General features: G+C 42.8%; 1 protein-coding gene across 2 annotated transcripts in view; it reads left to right on the top strand.

Moving 5' to 3' along the window:
- LOC126174780 (uncharacterized) overlaps positions 1-24,171 on the top strand; it is a 79,999-nt gene that overhangs the window by 50,228 nt on the left and 5,600 nt on the right. Inside the window, exon 4 of one of the 2 annotated variants that reach the window (XM_049921139.1) lies at positions 17,173-17,387. The exons of the other annotated variant lie outside the window; for it this stretch is intronic. Within the exon in view, the coding sequence (XP_049777096.1) occupies positions 17,173-17,201 (29 nt within the window). The 3' untranslated portion in view covers positions 17,202-17,387. Of the gene's footprint in view, positions 1-17,172; positions 17,388-24,171 lie in introns of those variants that run through there. 2 annotated transcript variants of the gene reach the window in all.

Genomic DNA, 24,171 nt, shown 5'->3' on the forward strand with positions numbered 1-24,171 from the left:
GCCTGAACAACAAGTCAGACAAACAATTTAAAATAAACCCCTTCCTTCTTATAAAAATGTTCCTTTAAAGAATACACACGGCTGAAGGCCTTATCAAAAGGGGTTCACATAAATCGTCGGCTGAAGGCCACACATAACACATCGAACAACTAACGGCTCAGGACCTGGATTACAAACAATTTCAGATGGAACAAATTTTAAGGAAAAAATTTTTTAAATAAAATCTTCAAAATTTTAATTTAACACGGCTGAAGGCCTTTATGTAAAATTTTAACAAAAACTGAATTAATACACGGCTGAAGACCTCGCACAATACTTCAAACTAAAATGAAAATCACAGTCTAAAAGAAACAGAACAAGTGGTGCTCAGAACTGTTCCAAGGGTCAGCCTGAAAAGGTAGTTCAAACGTAAGGTGAGGTGAGACAGGCAGCCAAGAGTTGAAGTTAAATAACTGGATGGCAACCAAAACTAAGGGCAGCCCAGTGACCGACCAACAATTTAACCAATCCCCTTATCACAACGATAGAAAATATCGGCCGAGGTCGAGGTCTTCAGAAATTGGCGTCTAAAAACAGCCAAGGGAACAATAACCACTCTAAGCAAAATATGAACCAAACAACTTAAAAGGCTGTCGAACTACACGCCGTGCCGGACAGCATCAACAAGACGAGGAAAGGCACACTGCCGGAAAACTACGCTAATGACCAGGGCAGGTAACTGGGTCGTTAACTGCCACAGGGCAGAAAATACCGCTGGTGCACTTCACTGGCAAGTAACAGTCAATTTCATAATTAATCACAATATAGGAAGAGGGCTGCAAGATTCCGCCGACTCCAACACATCATACGTTGCTGCTAGCCCAAACGGCCCAAGGAGCAACAACCCGCAAATGAACGAAGAGATGTCGCAGTAGGTTGAGGTTTCATAATAAGTTAACTGATCATTCAACTTCAGCGTCCAGGTTCGGCAGGCAACCGACAGTGCGTGCACGCCGCCAGCGGTCACGGCGTGGCCTCACGCTGCAGAGACTTGCTTGATGCTCCGTCCCAACCAACTGACTAAAACCAGAATACAGACAGCATTAAAATAACTGCTCAGGCAAAACCACACAAGCTACACACGATTCCACGAAGCACTTCCACAAACAACTCGAACAATACTAAAACGAGTCACTGTGGAAAAACTGGGAGGAATCACAAGTCGACACACACAGAGAACTCGGAAGTGATCGGCGACCAAATACACGTCGTCCGATGAGACGACCGATCGAACGACCAACCAAGGTCGTCCCCACTGAAGTCATGTGTGTCGGCAACGGTCGGGCGAGTCATGGCTGTCCGGACCTCACTGCTGCTCCATCCCCACTGAACTCCCGACAGCCGGCCGCGGTGGCCGTGCAGTTCTAGGCGCTCCAGTCCGGAGCCGCGCTACTACTACGGTCGCAGGTTCGAATCCTGCCTCGGGCATGGGTGTGTGTGATGTCCTTAGGGTAGTTAGGTTTAAGTAGTTCTGAGTACTAGGGGACTGATGACCAAAGCAGTTGAGTCCCATAGTGCTCAGAGCCATTTGAACCATTTGAACTCCCGACACATGATGACCCGGAAATACTAGCGGCCAGAACAAAGGTAGTACGACAGTGCTCTTATCGATAAGCGCTGCTGCTGCCATTCACAGGCAGGCAAGCCAGCAACTTAGTGACGCCAGTAAATCGAATAAGAAACGGGATTGCAGTATCCCGAAGACAAGATGTGAAGCAATAAACGGCACATAGACGAGCCGTGCATGGCTCAACTAGATGTCAACAAATTTCTCTTTTATGAATTTTTTTTTTTTTTTTTTTTTTTTTTTTCAAGTCTATACTTCGGACAAAGCAGATATTTTGCTGCCCAAATAGCGAAACTCGTCCACTGCTTTTACGAAGTCATTTCCTAATCTATAAGGTTCCTTCAACTCACTTGATTTGCTGTCCGCCTCAATAGCTGAATGGTCAGCATGACGGACTGCCGTTCTAAGGCGCCCGGGTTCGATTCCCGGCTGTATCGGGGATTTTCTCAGCTCAGGGACTGGGTGTTGCTTTGTCTTCATTATCATTTCATCCCCATCTGGCGCGCAGGTCGCCCAATGTGGCGTCAGATGTAATAAGACCTACACCAAGGCGGCTGGAGCTGAGCAGTAAGGCGCCTCCCGGCCAATGACGCCAAACGCTCATTTCCATTTACATGATTTGATGCGACTGCATACTACTGCTTTTGTTCCACTTTTGTGGATGTCCATGTGATAACCTCTTTTCAAGACTCTATTCATTTCGTTCGACTGATCTTTGAAGTCTTTTACTGTCTTAGATAGAATTATAGTGTCGACTCAAATCACGAAGTTTTTACTTCTTGTTTGCGGACCTTAATTTACTCTTCAAATTGCTTCGTGACAGGGACTATAATAAGAGCTGCAGGTTTCAGTCTTCTCGAACTGTAGTTTGACATTCCTCAGTGATACTGATACATAAATTTTCGTTAAGCATTTCTTACACAACTTGCATAGTTAGTTACATTTCATTAGTATCGCTGTAATTATGAGCTAATTACAGGTCTTACAATAGGAAGCGCTTAACAATATTTTGATCTGCAAGTCCTTCATACTATAATGAAAACATATTTAGCATGTTTCTACTTTTTACGAATCTTGATTAGCATAAATGTCATATAATACAAATGCTACATTATAAAACATTTTATCTCACATACTTAATACAAACTTTTCATTCCGTAATCTAAATAAGTCCTTTTCTTTTGACAAACATTCGTAAACAATAAGCTGATGCATATGGAGCGTATGGTGTCAAAAATTTATTTAACTTCGGGAAGGAACGATTACTTTGAACGCCACTGGAGCGGTGATATAGTCACGGCCGTCAGCTGAGGATTTTGTAAGGACTGTGACTACCATTTCACGGCAGTTTGTTACTTGATAATCGCACGGAAGATCTTTGCGAACTTTCGTACATTTTTAGCTATCCCTTGTGATGCATTAGAAATAATATTACATTATCATTAAGAGTGACTTGTGTTGAGTTTATTGGCTCGATATTGTTCGTAAAAAATTTCTGTATGCCTTGAAGAACAACCGTTACAATATGTAGGATGGTCAGAAACAGTCTTACAAAGTTGTGATGGTGTTGCAGGATAGGTTGTGATGAGTTGCATTTGTTAAAAAAATTCGGTACGTTCTGCCGTTTCCGATTTAATTTGCATTGAAGTTAGCCAATCAGGTAGCTGTGCACACTAAATGCGGCGCTGACATCTGCGGATTTGTGAGTTACCACTTTCGAAATACTCACTACCAGTTAAAATGTGCCTTTTTCGCAAGTAATAAATTTAAGGTCGGTGAGCAAAAGGTACGGTTGTTCGGTCTGAGGACAGCAAATGAAGAACACGTTTCGCGACACTGTCTCTGGCAGGTCGCTTGAATCTGCGTGCGCAGCAACCTGATTGGCTAGCTTCAGTGCTAATTCTTAACAGTTATTTCTTAGCACTTTCTACACAACAAAACCCTTACAAGCTGTTTCTGATATCCCTGTATACATGCAGGGTACACAGGCAATAGACGGCCGGAGTGGCCGAGCGGTTCTAGGAGCTACAGTCTGCGAGCGTGTGACCGCTACGGTCGCAGGTTCGAATCCTGCCTCGGGCATGGATGTGTGTGATGTCCATAGGTTAGTTAGGTTTAAGTAGTTCTAGGGAACTGATGACCTTAGAAGTTAAGTCCCATAGTGCTCAGAGCCACTTGAACCACAGACAATACCTGCCACCACATAACCTGAAAAGACCGCACATTTCCCTCTGTTTAAACAAAACATCATTTTCTTTCAAGCTGCCGTATATCAATGTGTATGTCTTCGTAAAAATATAGTGCTAATTGGAGGAATAATCATGTCCTTCAGTATCGTTCACTTATAACTCATTACCGCTCGGTGGGTAAGCGCCACAATTCGCATTTCAAGGTGTGGGGTTGGTTCCCGTCCAACCCGCGATATTTGCCTCTACTTATCTCTTGTTTCATCACTGACAATTTTTGTTAAAGTGAAAAATACCAAATTGCACCGGGGTTCTAAATCCACATTCCCCTACAACTGGTTGGATGAGTTAGTTCAAAGGTCATAGGAAGGCAAGTCTGTGCCACCTCCAGTATGTCCACAGCTAGGAAAGCACCTCTGTGATCTAAACAACATTCAGTGTGATGACAATTTTAGTTATCGTCCGTAACGCAAACAAGAAAAACAAAAACAAAAAAAAAAAAAAAAAAAAAGGACGAAATGTAGGACGAACTCAAACGATCACCAGAATACATCATCATTTGTGTCACGGCTGTTTTCGATTTCGACCACTTTAAAAATAGAGTATGTCATTGCTACAAGTATCTGGTTCTGTTCCATGCATCATCGCTACCAACATCTTGACATCCCTGCTGAATAAAGATTTGCGAATTTTCTGTGCGTTACAGTAGTCATCCATACATATCAACGTTACTTCTGTATGCTTTCAAATGCCTTCTACTCAACTTCCATACAATATTCATATATTTTTATTATCATTTGGAGCCCTGCAAGGAACTTGCTTGATTTGTCTGATATCCATTCATGTGACTACATTTGCAGCTGACCTCCGCTTCATTTTCATTGCCGTACTAGTTACCAATTCTACTCGGGTCTGTTGCTGCCTGTCCCTAGTTCTTCAAGTAATTCCCAACGTGCATCACTCCACTGCTCGCAAAGTAACCCCTAAGTTTTAATTTTTATCCTGTAATTCAATGCCTCAGTGACATAAATCTAAACTGGAAATACGTTTCACATCAGTTTTATTCAGTCATTTCACTTTAAATCGCTTCTAGATATTAAATGAACTAGGCTTCTAATGATGTAATAATGGGTCATTCTGCTTATTTACACTATGTGATCAAAAGTATCCGCACAACCCCAAAAACATACGTTTTTCATATTAGGTGCATTGTGCTGCCACCTACTGCCAGGTACTCCATACCAGCGACCTCAGTAGTTATTAGACATCGTGATACGGCAGAATGGGGCAGTCCGTGGAACTTACTGATTTCGAACGTGGTCACGTGATTGAATGTCACTTCTGTCATATGTCTGTATGCGACATTTCCACACTGCTAAACGTCCCTAGGTCCACTGTTTCCGATGTGATAGTGAAGCAGAAACGTGAAGGGACACAAAAGCGTACAGGCCGGTCTCGTCTGTTGAGAGACAGGGACCGCCGACAGGTGAAGAGGGTCGTAATATGTAATAGGCAGATTTCTATCCGGGCCATCTCCTGAATTCCAAACTGCATCAGGATCCACTGCAAGTACTATGACAGTTAGGAGGGAGGTGAGAAACATTGGATTTCATGGTCGAGCGGCTGCTCATAAGCCAGACATCTCACCAAACCACGCCGCACTTGGTCTAACGAGCGTAAACATTGGACGATTGAACTGTGGAAAAACGTTGTGTGGAGTAACGAATCACGGTACACGATGTGGTGATCCGATGGCAGGGTGTGGGTATGGCGAATGCGCGGTGAACGTCATCTGCCAGCGTGTGTAGTGCCAACAGTAAAATTCGAAGGCGGTGGTGTTATGGTGTGGTCGCGTTTTTCATGGAGAGGGCTTTCACCCCTTGTTGTTTTGCGTGGCACTGTCACAGCAGAGGCCTTCATTGATGCTTTAAGCACTTTCTTGCTTGCCCCTGTTGAAGAGCAATTCTGGGATGGCGATTGCACTTTGCACACGATCGATTACCTGTTCATAATGCACGGCATGTGGCGGAGTGGTTACACGAAAATAACATCCCTGTAATGAACTGGTCTGCACAGATACCTGACCTGAATCCTATAGAACACCATTGCGGTGTTTTGGAACGCCGACTTCGTGCCAGGCCTCACCTACTAACATCGATACCTCTCGTCAGTGCAGCACCCTGTGAAGAATGGGTTGCCATTCCCCAAGAAAACTTGCAGCACCTGGTTGAACGTATGCCTGCGAGAGTGGAAGCTAAGGCCAAGGGTGGACCAACACCATATTGAATTCCAGCATTACAGACAGAGAGCGCTACAAACTTGTAAGTCATTTTCAGCCAGGTGTCCGGATACTTTTGATCACATAGCGTATGTGCAATACGCTACAGTGGTTGATGTTCGGGGTCAACTGCTATTCCCTGTACCAAGCGTCGATTATCTTCACACCCACACGGAAAACGTAATGCGAGAGAGTTTGGATCAATGGAAGGAGCAAATAGTGGCGTGTCTGGGCTCAAGTGGGATACACTTCCAAGGCGACTAACACTAATTCAACACTGTTTGTTAGTGCAAAAGTGCTGCAGCATCAATCTCGTTTTTCTTGAGGCGAGTATTTCCTCTTTTGTAGAGAAAATTGTCACATAGTACGAACTCAGTTGAATGTCAAAAGTCAGAACCTTACTAATACGTAAAGATAAATATTTCCTTCTTCAATTACAGTTTCAGAAGACGAAAATTTCGAATTCGTTGCAGATTATACAAGAACCTGAATAGAAAGCAACACCAGACTTCTTACTGGGAAGATAGCTAATGAAATATTCGAAAACATCGATGGCCGATTCACTCCAAATGAATTATCGCTGAAGACTGAGCACATACAGTTCAGTGCTTCTCAGAGATCGCCAGACGAAATAAAACAAGTTTTCAGACCATGAAATACAAGAAGAACAAAGTGTCAGGTTTTATGGGTTTACAGAGAGATCATAATCTTAACTGGAACACCCACTACCTAGACTTAATGAAGCACTTTAGTTCAACTACTTTAGCAGGTCGTATTATCGTATTACTACTACCGTGGTTGATTTAAAAATAAATAAAGTAGTATGCTGCACTAATTAATTAATTATCGTATATTTTCTGGAGGAATTAAACTATCATAGACAGTATATTAAAGAACTCTTCCGTTACTAGTACTTCTCTTACCTCAAAAACTAATGAAAATCATTAATACATACATCAAAAAAGTTTTGCATCTCCCCGGTTCTCAGAACTCCTGTGTATAGACGTTGACTGTGGATATTGTACCACAGACACAGTCCCTTTGACTGTTCAGAGGTGTCACTAAACCCTCCCAAAGATGTAAACAGCCACGCATAAGCAGCGCCTATTAGACAGAGGGGGTCCGACAGCCGATCAGTTCCAGTCATTGGCCCAGGAAAAAGATACACGGCTCGTGTTGTCTGTAGTTCAACCACGCCTAAACGGTCAATATAGCGGTTCGATCGCGTCCGAGTTGTTACTTTGTGCCAGGAAGGGCCCTCAAAAAGAGAGGTGTCCGGTCGTTTCGGAGTGATCCAAAGCGATGTTGTTCGGACATGGAGGAGATAACAGGCACTGTCGATGACATGCCTCGCTCAGGCCGCCCAAGGGCTAATACTGAAGTGGATGACCGATACCCACGGATTATGGCTCGGAGGAACCATGACAGCAACGTCACCATGTTGAATGATACTTTTCGTGCAGCCACAGAACGTCGTGTTACGACTCAAACTGCACAATAGGCTGCATGATGCGCAAATTCACTCCAGACTTCGATGGCGGGATCCATATTTGCAACCACGACACCATGCGGCGCGGTACAAATTGGTCCAGAACATGCCGAATGGACCGCTCAGGATTGGCATCACGTTCTATTCACCGATGAGTGTCGCATATGCCTTCAACCAGACAATCGTCGGAGAAGTGTTTGGAGGCAACCCGGTCAGGCTGAACGCCTTAGACACACTGTCCAGGGGATGCAGCAAGGTGGAGGTTCCATGCTGTTTTCGGGTGGCATTATGTGGGGCCGACGTACTCGGCTGGTGGTTATGGAAGGCGCCGTAACGGCTGTACGAGACGTGAATGCCATCCTAAGACCGGTAGTGCAACCATATCGGCAGCATATTAGCGAGGCATTCGTCTTCATGGACGACAATTTGCGCCCCCATTGTGCACATCTTGTGAATGACTTCCTCCAGGATAAAGACATCGCTCGATTAGAGTGGCCAGCATATTTTCCAGACATAAATCCTATCGAACATGTCTGGGATAGATTGAAAAGGGCTGTTTTAACCCACCAACTACCGTTGAGGAGTGGGACAATGTGGACCAACAGTGCTTTGATGAACTTGTGAATAGTATGCCACGACGAATAACTTTTTACGGTCTCAATGTATAGTGGTACAACACGAAATGTGTGGTTTTCATGAGCAATAAAAAGGTCGGAAATGATGTTTCTATTTCCAGAATGAAATTTTCACTCTGCAGCAGAGTGTGTGCGCTGATATAAAACTTCCTGGCAGATTAAAACTGTGTGCCGGACCGCGACTCGAATCCGGGACGTTTGCCTTTCGCGGGCAAGTGCTCTGCCATCTAAGCTACTCCAGCACGACTCACGACCCGTTTGGAGGGTAGGAGACGAGGTACTTGTGTAATTAAAGCTGTGAGGACGGGTCGTGAGTCGTGTTTGGGTAGTTCGGATGGTAGAGCACTTGCCCGCGAAAGGCAAACGTCCCGAGTTCGAGTCTCGGTCCGGCACACAGTTTTGATGTTTCCGTTGATCTATATTCCACTTTTCTGTACAAGTTCCGAATATCTCGGTACTGAGGTGATGCAAAACTTTTTTTGATATGTGTATAACACTAGGACAAAAACATCTACAGACTTCAAGGGGCTGAATGGAAGGACTTTATATTGGGCAACTCCTTCTACACGGCGCCCGGGTTCCCGGGTTCGATTCCCGGCGGGGTCAGGGATTTTCTCTGCCTTGTGATGACTAGGTGTTGTGTGACGTCCTTAGATTAGTTAGGTTTAAGTAGTTCTAAGTTCTAGGGAACTGATGACCATAGATGTTAAGTCCCATAGTGCTCAGAGCCATTTGAACCATTTCCTTCTACACCCTTCAAGAGCGAATTCACAGAAACTCTTAAATATAATACACTCCTGGAAATTGAAATAAGAACACCGTGAATTCATTGTCCCAGGAAGGGGAAACTTTATTGACACATTCCTGGGGTCAGATACATCACATGATCACACTGACAGAACCACAGGCACATAGACACAGGCAACAGAGCATGCACAATGTCGGCACTAGTACAGTGTATATCCACCTTTCGCAGCAATGCAGGCTGCTATTCTCCCATGGAGACGATCGTAGAGATGCTGGATGTAGTCCTGTGGAACGGCTTGCCATGCCATTTCCACCTGGCGCCTCAGTTGGAGCAGCGTTCGTGCTGGACGTGCAGACCGCGTGACACGACGCTTCATCCAGTCCCAAACATGCTCAATGGGGGACAGATCCGGAGATCTTGCTGGCCAGGGTAGTTGACTTACACCTTCTAGAGCACGTTGGGTGGCACGGGATACATGCGGACGTGCATTGTCCTGTTGGAACAGCAAGTTCCCTTGCCGGTCTAGGAATGGTAGAACGATGGGTTCGATGACGGTTTGGATGTACCGTGCACTATTCAGTGTCCCCTCGACGATCACCAGTGGTGTACGGCCAGTGTAGGAGATCGCTCCCCACACCATGATGCCGGGTGTTGGACCTGTGTGCCTCGGTCGTATGCAGTCCTGATTGTGGCGCTCACCTGCACGGTGCCAAACACGCATACGACCATCATTGGCACCAAGGCAGAAGCGACTCTCATCGCTGAAGACGACACGTCTCCATTCGTCCCTCCATTCACGCCCGTCGCGACACCACTGGAGGCGGGCTGCACGATGTTGGGGCGTGAGCGGAAGACGTCCTAACGGTGTGCGGGACCGTAGCCCAGCTTCATGGAGACGGTTGCGAATGGTCCTCGCCGATACCCCAGGAGCAACAGTGTCCCTAATTTGCTGGGAAGTGGCGGTGCGGTCCCCTACGGCACTGCGTAGGATCCTACGGTCTTGGCGTGCATCCGTGCGTCGCTGCGGTCCGGTCCCAGGTCGACGGGCACGTGCACCTTCCGCCGACCACTGGCGACAACATCGATGTACTGTGGAGACCTCACGCCCCACGTGTTGAGCAATTCGGCGGTACGTCCACCCGGCCTCCCGCATGCCCACTATACGTCCTCGCTCAAAGTCCGTCAACTGCACATACGGTTCACGTCCACGCTGTCGCGGCATGCTACCAGTGTTAAAGACTGCGATGGAGCTCCGTATGCCACGGCAAACTGGCAGACACTGACGGCGGCGGTGCACAAATGCTGCGCAGCTAGCGCCATTCGACGGCCAACACCGCGGTTCCTGGTGTGTCCGCTGTGCCGTGCGTGTGATCATTGCTTGTACAGCCCTCTCGCAGTGTCCGGAGCAAGTATGGTGGGTCTGACACACCGGTGTCAATGTGTTCTTTTTTCCATTTCCAGGAGTGTATTATAAGTTGGTTTGTAATTATAATCACAATTAGCACTGTAATGCAGTAATGTAAAGTTGTTTCCGTGTACTGCGCTTTCATTAAATTATATGTACAATTCTGATTTCTCTTCACATCCCAGAGGTCACTCTCCGTAGCATACATGTAATCAGTAATGTGAACAGTCTCGTTTCTTCTGTAATTCTTGTGTGTGTTCAGATATAAGTATTAAACATACAGTACTGATATCAACTAATGCACAGGTACTCCACAATAGTCGTATATGTATTGCAGATGGTTCAAATATTTGCAGCTACCGAGAGCTTGCGATCTAATACACATGTATTATATTGATGCATAAGTTCTTAGTGTTTTTCCATAGGCTTAATAAATGCAACAGATATACATAACGGAATCTTTAGTCATCAATAATATATTCCCCTTCACTGTTTACAACAGTCTACCATAGTCTACTTTTCGATTCCGCGACTTTAGAAATCACGTGGTTCTGAGGGGGAGAGTCGTCGAGCCATGTTCGGAGCGTATTTTTATCCGGAGACGGAGTTCCTTGAAGGTAGTTCGATAGAGAGCGGAAAAGCGTGAAAATCTCAGGACCAAGGTCAGATGTTTTGGATGAGGAAAGATTTCCCAACCCACCCTCACGTTAATGGTAGCAACTACTTAATGTATATAATAATCCAAATCGTCCTAAAGATATACGCAACGTATTGTATTACACTACACGCCTTCACTATAACAGCATCAGTTACTATTTCCGTTTATACAGTGTTTTCTGTCAGTCTAGCAGTATGCAGGTGGGCGTTATCGTGGAGTAGCATCACTTCACGCAGTCTTCCTGGTCGTTGCTCTTGCACTGCTTCTGCAAGACGCCTCAGTTGCTGACAGTAAATGTCAGCAGTGACGGTTAAACCTCGGAGAAGCAATTCGTTGTACACCTCACCGTCGCTGTTCCACCAAACGCACAACATTATCTTTTGTGGACGTTAGCAGGTCTTTGAACGAGGATTTCCTGCTTTCTTGGGCTTAAACATTCCTTTCTTTTCTTTATGTGACAATACAGACACCATTTTTCGTCATCAGTGACGATACAGGATAGAAATGATCGGTGTTGTTTACGAATCAATTGATCGCAAGTAAACAGGGATGCACATATGGACCCCGGCTGATTTTTGTGATTTTGGCTTAGAGCACTCAGAAACACGATTTTTGAACCTTCCCCATTGCATGCAAATGTCGCACGCTGGTTGAATCATCATAGCTCATCACATTTATCAGTTCACCAGTACAGTGGCGTGGATCATTGTAAATTACTGTATTTAAACGATCTTTGTCAGACTCTGAAAGTCTTCCTGAATATGGAGAGTCATTAATGTCAAAAGGATCCTCCTTGAAACGAGTAAAACATTTTCTTACCGTGCTTTGGTCAGTGCCATTCTCCCCATACACGGCGTAAATGTTTCTGGCCACCTCTGCTGTTGTCACCCCTGTATAGAAGTCAAACGGAAGAATAAGTCGGAAATGTTACAATTTATCCACTCGCACTCCATTTTTTAGCGTCCACAGCTCCACTCACTAATCCTGATGACAAAATGACAATATTAAAACTCAATAGCAACAGTCAACTAAAAATAAAGAAACCTCAATCAATAAATGAACCCATAGCAACCGGAATACAAGCATTCAAAACAAAGACACTACAAACTTATGCACCAGCCTAATACATTCTAGAATAATTGATTCACGTTTCGGTGAAGTTCTTTTATGATGTACTATCAAGAGACTGTACTTTCAACAACAAATCAGTTACGTAAACAATGCAACTGAAAGTTGCAACAGAGCGAAAGCTCACAAAAAATTTCAAAAAAATGTTGGGTAACAGGTACCCTCCACCACTGACGTAAACCACGTTAGTGAAGTGATGTTATGTGTCAGTCATTTATGTGAAATCGGGGCAGTTAGATGGTTCGACATGCAGATCTGACTAAATGGCAGCAAGAAGCTACCGTGTTTGAACGTGTCCATGGCCACATTGTGAATGATGCTGAACGATTTGTTGGTGTATCAACGCAGACTGTACAGTGTCCACAGCGTAAGGTGCACCAGCAACCATGTAACACAGTGGTCGTAAAATAGATCCTAACCGACAGGTACCGGAAACTAGAGCCACGCCCTGTCAACGTACGTCGGTTTCAGGCCCAACAGGAATTGCTCCCGTCAGCGAATTCAAGCCCATCTCAAGTAGTTTCCAAGGGACCTTTGCGATGGGAACAGCACACAGTGGTAATTTTAAATCGGGCACGTCGCAAAATGCCAATGCTCACTGTGGCACCAAAAAGTGCGCTTCAGCGACACAAACAACACAGAAACTGGACAATAACTATCTGGAGGCGCATAGTGTCGTCTGAAGTGCCGAGAATTACCATCTTTTCGAATGATGCAAGCGTTGAGTACGGCACGATGGAGCGGTAACCTGCATTGTCTGAAGGACATTGATGATATGTGTGAAGTTTTGAGGGGTTTCCCATCACCATGGCATATGCCTGCCGTGAACATGTTCCAGTATGTCTTTTTTTTAATATTCTTGGTGACCGAAGTCCGCTCCGATAGCTGAGTGGTCAGCGCGGCGGTATGTCACGCCAAGGGGCCCGGTTTCGTTTCCTGGTTGGGTCGGAGATTTTCTCCGCTCAGTTTAATATTCTTGGTGACCAAAGTCCGCTCCGATAGCTGAGTGGTCAACACGGCGGTATGTCACGCCAAGGGGCCCGGTTTCGATTCCTGGCGGGTCGGAGATTTTCTCCGCTCAGGGAATGGGTGTTGTGTTGCCCTCAATATCATTTCATCATCATCAGTGGAAGGCAACGGGAAACCACCACTGGAATAACTTCCTAAGAAGATCATCCGGTGGACCTCTGACGAAGCTTCCCCCGTGACAATACCTGTCGTAAGGCAGAACACAAAGCTTTTTTTTTTTGCCCTTTCATCTGCATCTACGTAATTAGAATGCCGCCGGCAGTCCCATCTTGTAAGATGGCGACAGTATTATTCACGAGGATACTCCCGTACATTTGACTAATACTGAGGAGCCTTATAATACATCCACAAATGTTCCGCTAAATCTGCCGATCGCAGTCCCACAGAAAATGTATGGGAGTGTGTGGAAGAGCGGGTGAAAAGTAGCTATCAACATCCCCGCCATTTTGTAGTTCTACGCGATCTCCGTGGTCGTTACCAAAGCTAGAGATGGTGCTACACGGTACTGAAGTGAAGTACTTTAGGGGTGACTAACATTTTATCCTGTGTGCTTATTATTCAAAATACATTTTTCCATGTTTTCTCCATCGAGCAAGTCACTAGGACTGTGACTGGAAGTACTGTAACTTTTTCTTCCGAACGAAGTTTTAAGCTCCGTATTCGCCGTATAGAAGTGTGGTCGATAATACACTGGCGTACAAAACTTAAGGATGAAAGTATCTTTAGCATGATGTGTCACTGCCAAGTAACAGCTCGATGAAACTTGTTCCATGCATAGCAATAACTTCTGTAGAAGGGTAACTGAAAGAACTACACAATGAAAGGAACAAAAATGACAGTTTTAGTGAAAGACAATAGTCATACTCAACTCGCCACGATTTATTTTGCCCTGGATATTGAAAAGGTTCTTAACATGGTGTATGAGCACCATCAACGGCAATACAATGCGCAATGTGCTCCCACGCTGGGCATGACGTCGGTAAGGAGTTCTTCTGGTAAGCCTTTCCATTCCTTCACCATCACGTTTGATAACTGCTGGATGGTCGTTGTTGCTGTATGTGCTGCAGACATCTCCCCAACGCATCCAAAGTGCTTTATGGGATTTAAGTAGTGGGAACCGGCAGGCCAGTCTATTCGTCGAGTACCCCCTCGTCCCAAGAGCTCCTTTACCTGCGCTACTCGATTCCGTCACGCATTGTCATCCATAAAAATGAAATCTGAGCCGACTGGACCCGTGAATAGACGCAGAAGTACAGTGTCACAACAATGATGACCAGCGAGTGTACCGTATTGAAAGATTTGGATGTCAGTACACCAATGCAATATTATATCTTCCCACAGACCTGGACCACCGAAACGGCCATGTTTAACGATGTTCACTGAATCTGCTCTCATTCGAGACGAGCACGCAACCTCACTCCTTGTTGGACCAGTCCCTTGGAACCATCGCAAATGATACTGCCGATGTGCGGGCGTCAACGGAATACGAAATACTGGTCGTCAGGCAAAGAGATCACTCCCGTATAGTCTCCACGCCACTGTGGAGCGTAATACTGGGGTGCCTTGCAGTCCTGTTAAATATAACTGCAATTGCATCGGCGCCGGCCGCAGTGGCCGAGCGGTTCTACGCGCTTCAGTCTGGAACCGCGCGACCGCTACGGTCGCAGGTTCGGATCCTGCCTCGGGCATGGATGTGTGTGATGTCCTTAGGTTAGTTAGGTTTAAGTAGTTCTAAGTTCTAGGGGACTGATGACCTCAGATGTTAAGTCCCATAGTGTTCGGAGCCATTTGAACCTTTGAATTGCATCCGCTGTTTGACGCGAATCCCTTCTTACCTGTTGCACATTGTAGTGGTCATCTGCTGCTGCTGTTGACCCTGACCGACCACCTCCTCTTCTCGCCACGCAGCTGAACCAGTGCTGTTTGCAATTCCAAACTCATGGGCTGCACTCATCACACCTCGTCTTTCTTCCAGTTTCCCGACGGTTCTTTCCTATGTGAACTCATCCAAATGGTGTCTCCGGGCCATGTTGTAATGAAGACCACCACCACACAGCACCGTAACTGTTCGCTGACTGACAAACGCTGTCTTTTCACGTTCCTTCAGCTGCCTCGTTTCGCGGGGCCAGCCCTATTTGGCGCTATAGTCACGATGACCTCGTGCCGTGCGACAGCCAGCTTCCTGTGCACGACTGGGAAACCCCTAGTAACATGCTCCCGCAGTTTCACTCATTTCCACGAGTAGATAATATGTTACGGTACTCTAGCCATCTCGTCCTTAAGTCTTGCAGAATAGTGTACTTTGATAGATATTTACTCTGATGTAACGGTTCCAAAGGTAATGTTGAACTGCGTACTAGCTACTTGTTTTAAAAGTGAGAACCAGTGTATTAGGAAATTTCACACTTTTATTCAAGTTGGACACCATGACTTTTTAGCGGGATAAGTAATATGGCCTACTACCTGGAATCGTAAGTCGTGATGAAAGTCTTAAATCTACCGCGAAGTGTGCTGAATCAGAATTAAAGAAGTATGTGTGCCGTCTTACGTTTTCCCCGTCTCTTGCGTCTTCTTTCTCATGGCGTTTCGCTGTTTTTTTTTGTTTTTTGTTTTTTGCTTTTTTTTAATTGAGTGTATTTTCCAATGGTTTATGCCGGCCTTATTGTTTTGGTTTCTGTATCTGAATTTTATCCTGCTCGGACGTCTTTTGATTTCCAGTTATTTGTCGCTTCAAGTGAATTTGCTCTGTACACATGTCTTGCTAACCGCTCTATTCTCTTATTAATGGTATTCTACGGAAATTTGTCTGACATATTATTTATAGGAGTTCAGTTCAATTTCGTTTTTAATTGTTATGATACAATATCTGGAGCTTTTCTAGTTTCTTCCTTCTTTTCCCATTGATTACAGTTTACTTCCATGAGATACTCTGCTGGAGACGAACACAACTCATTCAGAAAGAGTGTGGTTCACGAATCCTCATCTGGTTATATGGGTTTTTGCATGTATTGCAGATTACGTATCATTATAGGCATTTATCCCAAGATTTAGAAGATCAAGATCTTATTTTTCGTCACGTCGATCAATTTCTCTAGACTTACATATGCCGCAAAGTCTTCCAGATATTATTTTATTCTTCCTTCCTTTGTAATACACAATCTTTGTTATGTACATTTTCAATATTTTTTTCTGTTCTTCTGTATATTACTGTTCCAAGGAGCTTACAAGGGTGACGTTTCACCACAATCGAATTTTATGAGCAGCCTTTTTTTCGAATACAGTTAAACACTTCAGTAAAGCAGCTTGAGAAATTACACGAACCTTCACGACGCACAACATTTAGAAGCTAACGGCCATAATGAATAATTTAACGTTCATAAGACTTGTTTGTAAAAATAACTTGTTCATTTGAGTTAATGATACCATAAAATTTTCTAAAAACAGCTTTCTTTAAGAAAAAGATCTGATTCATTAGGTAATAATCTTATTTATTTACACATGTTATTAAGTTAGCTTATTTACATTCCTCACAGATTTCTGTGTGAAAAATATGGAATGGAATTTGCCACCCAAAAATTGATAAATTATCATCTTATTAGCTGTATGTGTATTTCAACACAGGATATGTATGACCATTCAATGGAGGCTAATTATGTTTGTTACAGTAGAGCGTTGTATTTTATATCGGCTTGCAGAAAATTTGTGTATTATAAATACCTCGCGAACGGTTAATCACGGTAAAAGCAAAGTCAAGATGTGTATGATTGTATCGCGTTGGTGGTTGAAGGCAACAAAAGAAAATATCAAAAAAATCAAATTTATTCAGGAGATTACCAAATAAGTTTTTTGAACTTAATACTTCCACATTTGCGGGATCATTCCCATACATCGAAAAGAAAAAAGTTAGAAATTCAAACTTCAATGAAACGTTCTGTACGTTTTTTATAGCAGTAGATTTGTTTAGTTGTTACTAATAAGTTTTTATAACTATGGAACTTCATTGTTTTTAGGTTTGCCAGCTTTCGCGGATGGTCGCTGAAATATAGCTTGAGGCAAACCATTTCCAGTTATAAAAATATCTCATCCGTAATGATGTCATCACTACAGTAGATCTAAGTCCATAAATATTTAAACATTTCTTTTATCATCTGTAACTTCTTTCTCTTTTCAAACAAGTGTTCCTTCTATGGTTGTTTTTCTCTCGGCGTGGGTAATAAAGCTGTAGTTAACAGATTTTTTAAAATTTATTTTTAAGTTTTAATGTTCATTGGTTTGTCCACTTTCATCCCTATTCTTATCTTATGACCAACTATTTGTGGACAGTAATGGACGTATAGAGTGTAGAGGATGTATTTACCACCTCTACACAACCAATTTTTCGGTTCCACAGAGTAAGAAAATAATGATTTATGACTTAAACTTACCTTTTAACTATGACACCATCGATCAAATATCGGTAAATGTCTAATAAAAACCACATCTAACAAAAATATACAGTGAATATCTACTGTATGAATAAAGAAAGTTCCCATAGCAATGAAGAATTCAGTATTTTATTAATATGAAAAACTATTGTTAATAAATTTAGGTAGTTAACACAATCTCTCGGTTGTATTTTACATATTTTGTGAACCAACTGCGTATTAACCACAACTTGTTTCTTATCTAGTTGCAGTTGAGCTCCAGGAAACCTTTCCGTGTATGTTGTGTAGAGTAGGAAGTGTGAATTCAGCATATCGTACTTCTTTGAAATCAGGTAGTCAAATCCGAAATTATTTTTCTTGATGTTTTATAGTGAACTCTGACCGTGAGTGAAAATTCGGGAAGCTAGTAGATTGATGAGTAGTAGTATGTTCTGCAGTAGATGCAACAGGCAGTCTCCGAGGGAGTAAAAGTGGGTGAAGCTGCCGATTAGCTTTGTGACGCCCTCGCCTGGTCATTCCGATCTCACAGCGAGAACTGATTATGGATGAGAAGGAAGGAGAGAATTTTGAGTCACCTATACGGATAGGAAGAGATCATTATACACGGAAAAGTACTGAAGCAAAAACAAATCGCAATACCAAGGAATTGTGCGACGTGCACGAAAGTTAGTAGGTCTGTTTCTACATTTGAAACATGATGTCTATTCAGATTTCGCGCCACTTGCATAAGAGTGGCACTGGTAGCGCCACTATGAGGATGCAAATCACGTTTGCTTTAAATACAAGCTGTACCGGTCGTAAGCGTCAGTTATCTTTAAGACTGGATGTGGTGATTGATGATCGTCAAGAATGTCTTTAAAGCGACAAAGATACCATTATCAACACCTCACTGGGTTCGAATGGGGTCGTCTAATAGGGCTACTGGAAGCTGGATGTTCCCCTGATACTGCCGAAAGACTTAGCAGGAAAGTAGCCGCTGTATATGAATGCTGGTTAGTGGTTATCATGAGAATATACGATTGCAGGAACACCGGGCTCCGGACGTCCACATAGCATTACTGAGAGGGAAGACAATGGTTTTCGGCGTATGGATCTGGCACTTCGTTCTGCATCTGCAGCAGCAGTGTGAGCAGCAGTTGGCACCACAGTTACACAACGAACTTTTACAAATAGGTTACTTCGAGGACACCTCCGAGCCAGATGCCCTATAGCATGCATTCCACTGACCCCAAACTATTTGCATATTCAGCGGTGTCAAGCGAGAGATCACTGGAGAGCATGGTGTGAGTCTGGTGTGTTTTCCGGTGATAGCTGGCTCTGCGTCGGTGCCAGTGACGGCCTTGTGTTGGTTAGAAGGAGACAGCTGAGGGTCTGCAACAGTCTTTTTGCGTACTAGACACACTAGACCTAAATTTGGTTTTACGGCCGAGGGTGCGATTTCGTATGAGAGCAGGACCGCTCTCGTTGTTATCCCACGCACACTGACTGCAAATTTGTACGTCAGTCTGGTGATTCGACTTGTTGTGAGTCAATTCATGAGCAGCAATCCAAAGGGTGTTTTCCAACACGATAACGCTCGCCCACATAACACTGCTGTAACCCAACATACTCTACAGAACATCGAAATCTTGCCTTGGCCTGCTCGATTACCATATCTGCCTCCACTCGAGCACAAACTGGACGTCACCGGATGGCAACTCCAGTATCATCCACAAACAGAATTAACCGTTCCTGTATTGACCGACCAAGTGAAACAGGCATGGAAATCCATCCAGCACCTGTACAACAAACTTCACGCACGTTTGAGTGTTTGCTTTCAACATTCTTGTGATCACACCGGTTATTAATGTACCAGCATTTCAAATTTGCAATGGCTTATCTCACCCTTTTGTGAACCTGTGATCTTGCAGTGTTAATCACTTAAATAAGTTACCTGCACAAATGTGTTCCCAAAATTTCATGTCTCTACATTAATTATTTTTTGGTATTACGACTTTTTTTTTAGCTAGTGTATACTGAAACAGAACACAATATTTCTGAAACTGTGGAGATGTTGTAAAATCTCGAGGGAGCAGAGATAAAAAATCCACCAGCAGAAGTCGAATGCATATACCATAATGATTAGTATATTGTCCACATTCAGCACCAATACCACTAAGTAACATCGCATGTTGTAGTATCTTAACGTAAAATGGCTTAATATTTGGGCACCTCACTTGAGGAAGAAAGAATATTTTTAGACAAAAAGCGAATCATCTTAACCGTCTATCGTAATTCACTAAATTTTTTTAGGCTTTTATTTAGCGACCTGAATAGGGAATAAGCTGTCAAACTGGGTGCAAATTTCGAAATCTTTGTCTGCGCTACTCAGTGCTAGAATAGCAAACTATAATATATGTAGAGCATAATGAAAGATTTGAGATACTATATAGCCTTTCGAAAACCTGAGGTTAAGTTCAAAATTCTAAAGAAATTCAAAAGAAGTTACTTTGAAGCCAAATCATCAGAAAATGCAGAACGGTAACAAGAGAATGATTTCCAGAAGCACGAACACAAACATGCTAGAATGAGAATGAAGAACTGCCCACTGTAGCGATGGTAGAAGAGCGTTTTCTCAGGAAATATGAAAGTGAAAGGGCGAGAGCAATGAGCAACAGTTTACTAGATAACTGATTGGCCTAATTTTGTAAAAGTCGTTAGGTACCAATTGAAGACAGGCGACCTTATATCGATGATATATCATCGGAATTTCTAAACCCCTAGTTCTTAGAGTAGACGCACCAAATAGCAAGATATGCCTAATTCGGGAAACATCACCGGCGCACAAAATAAGATACGTACCAGCAGTTTATCTTGGTAGAGTCTCCTGTAGAATTAATGCACTTTTGAAAGCCACAAATATTCAACTAGCCTTTCGAACCAATAACAACCTTTCAATAAAATTACGTTCCTCCACTACTAGAAGGTTCAAATATGATAACCCAGGCATACACAAAATCACATGTGGCAGCTGTAATAGCTTTTAGCCGGCCGCGGTGGTCTAGCGGTTCTGGCGCTGCAGTCCGGAACCGCGGGGCTGCTACGGTCGCAGGCTCGAATCCAGCCTCGGGCATGGGTGTGTGTGATGTCCTTAGGTTAGTTAGGTTTAAGTAGTTCTAAGTTCTAGGGGACTTATGACCTAAGATGTTGAGTCCCATAGTGCTCAGAGCCATTTGAACCATTTTTTTTAATAGCTTTTACCTTGGCCAAACAGGAAGAAATTTTAACGTGAGAGATAAAGAACACACTAGAAAGCGCGAATATAATCAGTCGAGCTTCTTCCTACATTTGAAAAATCAACATCACATTGCTGATACGATCGAAAATGCGCTACAGTTTCTGCACAGAATACCAAGAGATTTTGCAATGAACATTCTTGAGGAATTAGAAATTTACATGTACACAAGAAAATACCCACAAACAATATTAAACGAGCATACAGAATTTAGACACAAGTACTACCTTAAAAACTTTAATGAACTTATAGAACACGATAATGGATAAATCGGAAGTAATATATGCAGCAACCAAAGATAATCGTAACAAATTTTAGTTAATTAAATAATATCGCTGTTCATCTGCACATTGTTTGTAAAAACATATACCGTCGTAAGAGTGGAACTGTCAAACTGCTGTCATGTCGTAACTAACATTTAATTTCAACATCTTGACACCATTTACGGTGATAGTTACAAAACAGTCCCCTAACGACGCAATATGGACGTCAGATCGGCCTAGACATGAGTACAAGACTGCTACTTTAATGTGAATGACATTGGCATCCATGCCTATTCTCATCAAAATTGTAATTGCAGGTACTTGAAAATGGCGATTTAGCCGAAACTGTCGTAAATAAAGATTAGTTATTATAAGCAGCTATTTGGTGTATCTGCTCTAACAATCATGTCGTTATCATACATATATTACGTTGCTGGCTATAAAGAAGATAAATCCATGGTGTGTTCAAAAGCTAGAAGTCCATTCACTCCGATCTCCTATAACGCTAGTAACTAACAATTTCCGGAACGGCATTGTGTGTTTCAAAGAAACCGCAATCCCTCGAGTGATAATTTCTCATGATCAATTTGTCACACACTAGGACCTGTCTGCTAGATTAATATACAGATCAATTGAAAGGAAAATCGAAGAAATAGTTTTTGATAACCAGTTTAATATCAAAAAAAGTAAATATAAAGGTGCAAAAGAAGGTACTCTAACATTTCCCTAAAATTAAAAGAATGTAGAAATGTTAACAAAAAATTTTAACTTAAAAGAATGGAAGTGTGTAAAGTAGCTAGTAATTGTTGGCGATAACAGGTTATAATTGTACGACATAATAGAAATGTACGTACATAAAAAAAACGAGTAGAAGTAAACTAGCAATCAAAGAAAAGGTCGCCTCAGATTTGTTTGAGACACACACTGTTTGGCAAGGATCGTGAAAATTTCAGTACCAAACAACTTATATAAATTTCTACCATCGATTACGTAAAAAAGAAATTAATCGGTTTAGAGAACTACACACGACCTCTGAGATCTCAGTATGAAGTGAAGACCCACAAGTTGCGATTAGATCTTCTGAACGTCGTGGCATGAAGCCAAGGAGGGTGGGAATACGCCCCAGTTCAACAATGGCTGGAAGGCCCTGACGAACAAGTTGGTGACCAACCATGTTGCGGATTTCTCCGATGGGCGATATTTTAGACGAATGTGCCAGCCAGAGAAGCAGTGGAACTCGTCGTTTTCCGAAGAAGGCTTATACATTCTCGGGCACAAGTTGCTGTCTGAAACGGGGGCGTATTGAGTTACCCAAGGCTCAAAATCTGGGACTCTGAAACCGCTGGTACTATGGAGGCAGACTGTGTGTGACCGTACTCTATCCAGCGGTTCTATATATGCATCACTCTCGCAGCATCATATTCTTTCCGAAAGAAAATGTCTTGAATGGCAAACCCTTTTCGTGCAGATTACAAATCAATAACTTTTGTCATTCAAAATTTCCCTCGTGCCATCGACAACTGCTGTAATACTAGAAAAAATATGACATCAGTTAACAGATACGAACTTGCACGCTATATTTGGTAAACTATCTGTAGACGGCTAATTAACAACCAAAATGGCCTTAAAATTTTTATACTGTTTGATCAAGACTGTCAATTAATTCGGTATTCAGCCTTATTGTATTTACAATGCTTCTTGTGACTGATAGTGTTCGGGGCAGTCACAATCGAATTCAAATTCCACCTTCCAATGTGCAGGGTGTTTAAGAAAAGTGTCATATTTTTTTGCAGGCGGTAGAATTGGTCGTAACTAGAAGAAAAGTTCCTATAACGATCGGAAACAAACGATCCGCAGAAAATGTGATAGTGTCACGTCGTGTATAAACCAAAGTCGTCTTTCTGCATGGGTAGCATTCTCCAATAGTGCAAGAAACTGACCTTGCAGAAACCGGTGATAATACGTGGTACTTACTGGAATTAAGGAAAACGTGGAAGGGAGGATCCACCAATATAACTTTCTTTTCACACAACCTGTTTATTTAACCATATATAAACCGTGGTTTACAGATAATCGAAGCATTTAACAATAAAATTTTCTTTAACAAAATGAACAAATTTGCAAAATTCTTTTGACCTTAAGACGTAAGTTGAATAAGCTTTTAATCCTTGCATTTGAAGTGCTGTATTGCAAAACAGCAAAACAATATGACAATGACTACAAGACAGCCTTACCTGCAGCCCGCCCGTTATAGGGTGAAACAGCAGTGTTTACTACCGCGTTGGACACAGTCTGACTTATTAAATGCCCTTTTGCAACACCTGAAAACTATATAAGCACCATAGATGACAATACTGATTCAAGTACCCAAAACAGATGACTTAATTTTCAATTTGAAAGCTGTATGTCGAAAAGTTCGAGGGTAAGATGCGCACCTGTGCTTAAAGGTTAAACAGATTAGCAAACAATATGCAATGATAACGCGTGCTTCAAATCAACATACCTCTTAATTTCAATGGCCATCCAAGGTGCGACTGAGTCCCAACCCGTCCCTTCTGACAATTTTATTTTGACTAAAGCCCTGGTGACAGTTGGCTGTTAATATTTTCAAAGTTAAACTGACTGTCAGTTATTAAGACTGTTCTGAAGGAACGTCTTAAAACATTACTTGCGAACACTTATTACAAGAGAATTGATGGAACCTCAAGCTCCAGCTAAAATACATCAATAATGACTCGGTCTTTCAAACACAGAAAGGAACAGCTTAGTACAACAGGTTGTTCATATTATAACTGATGACTGAGAAACGCAATTACAGTCAAAGAATTGAACCGTTTAACAGCTAAATCTAACCACAAGGTCCCTTTTGTTTAACGGCAGCCTGTGCCTTGGTACAATTGTTCCGGCTGTATTTATGACCAAGAGCTGATTAATTAGAACATTAATGATCGTGTAGCCATGTATGGAAGTGAAACATGGACGATCAATAGCTTGGACAAGAAGAGAATAGAAGCTTTCGAAATGTGATGCTACAGAAGAATAGTGAAG

This window comes from Schistocerca cancellata, chromosome 1 (genome assembly GCF_023864275.1).
Source record: "Schistocerca cancellata isolate TAMUIC-IGC-003103 chromosome 1, iqSchCanc2.1, whole genome shotgun sequence".
Classification (NCBI taxonomy): domain Eukaryota; kingdom Metazoa; phylum Arthropoda; class Insecta; order Orthoptera; family Acrididae; genus Schistocerca; species Schistocerca cancellata.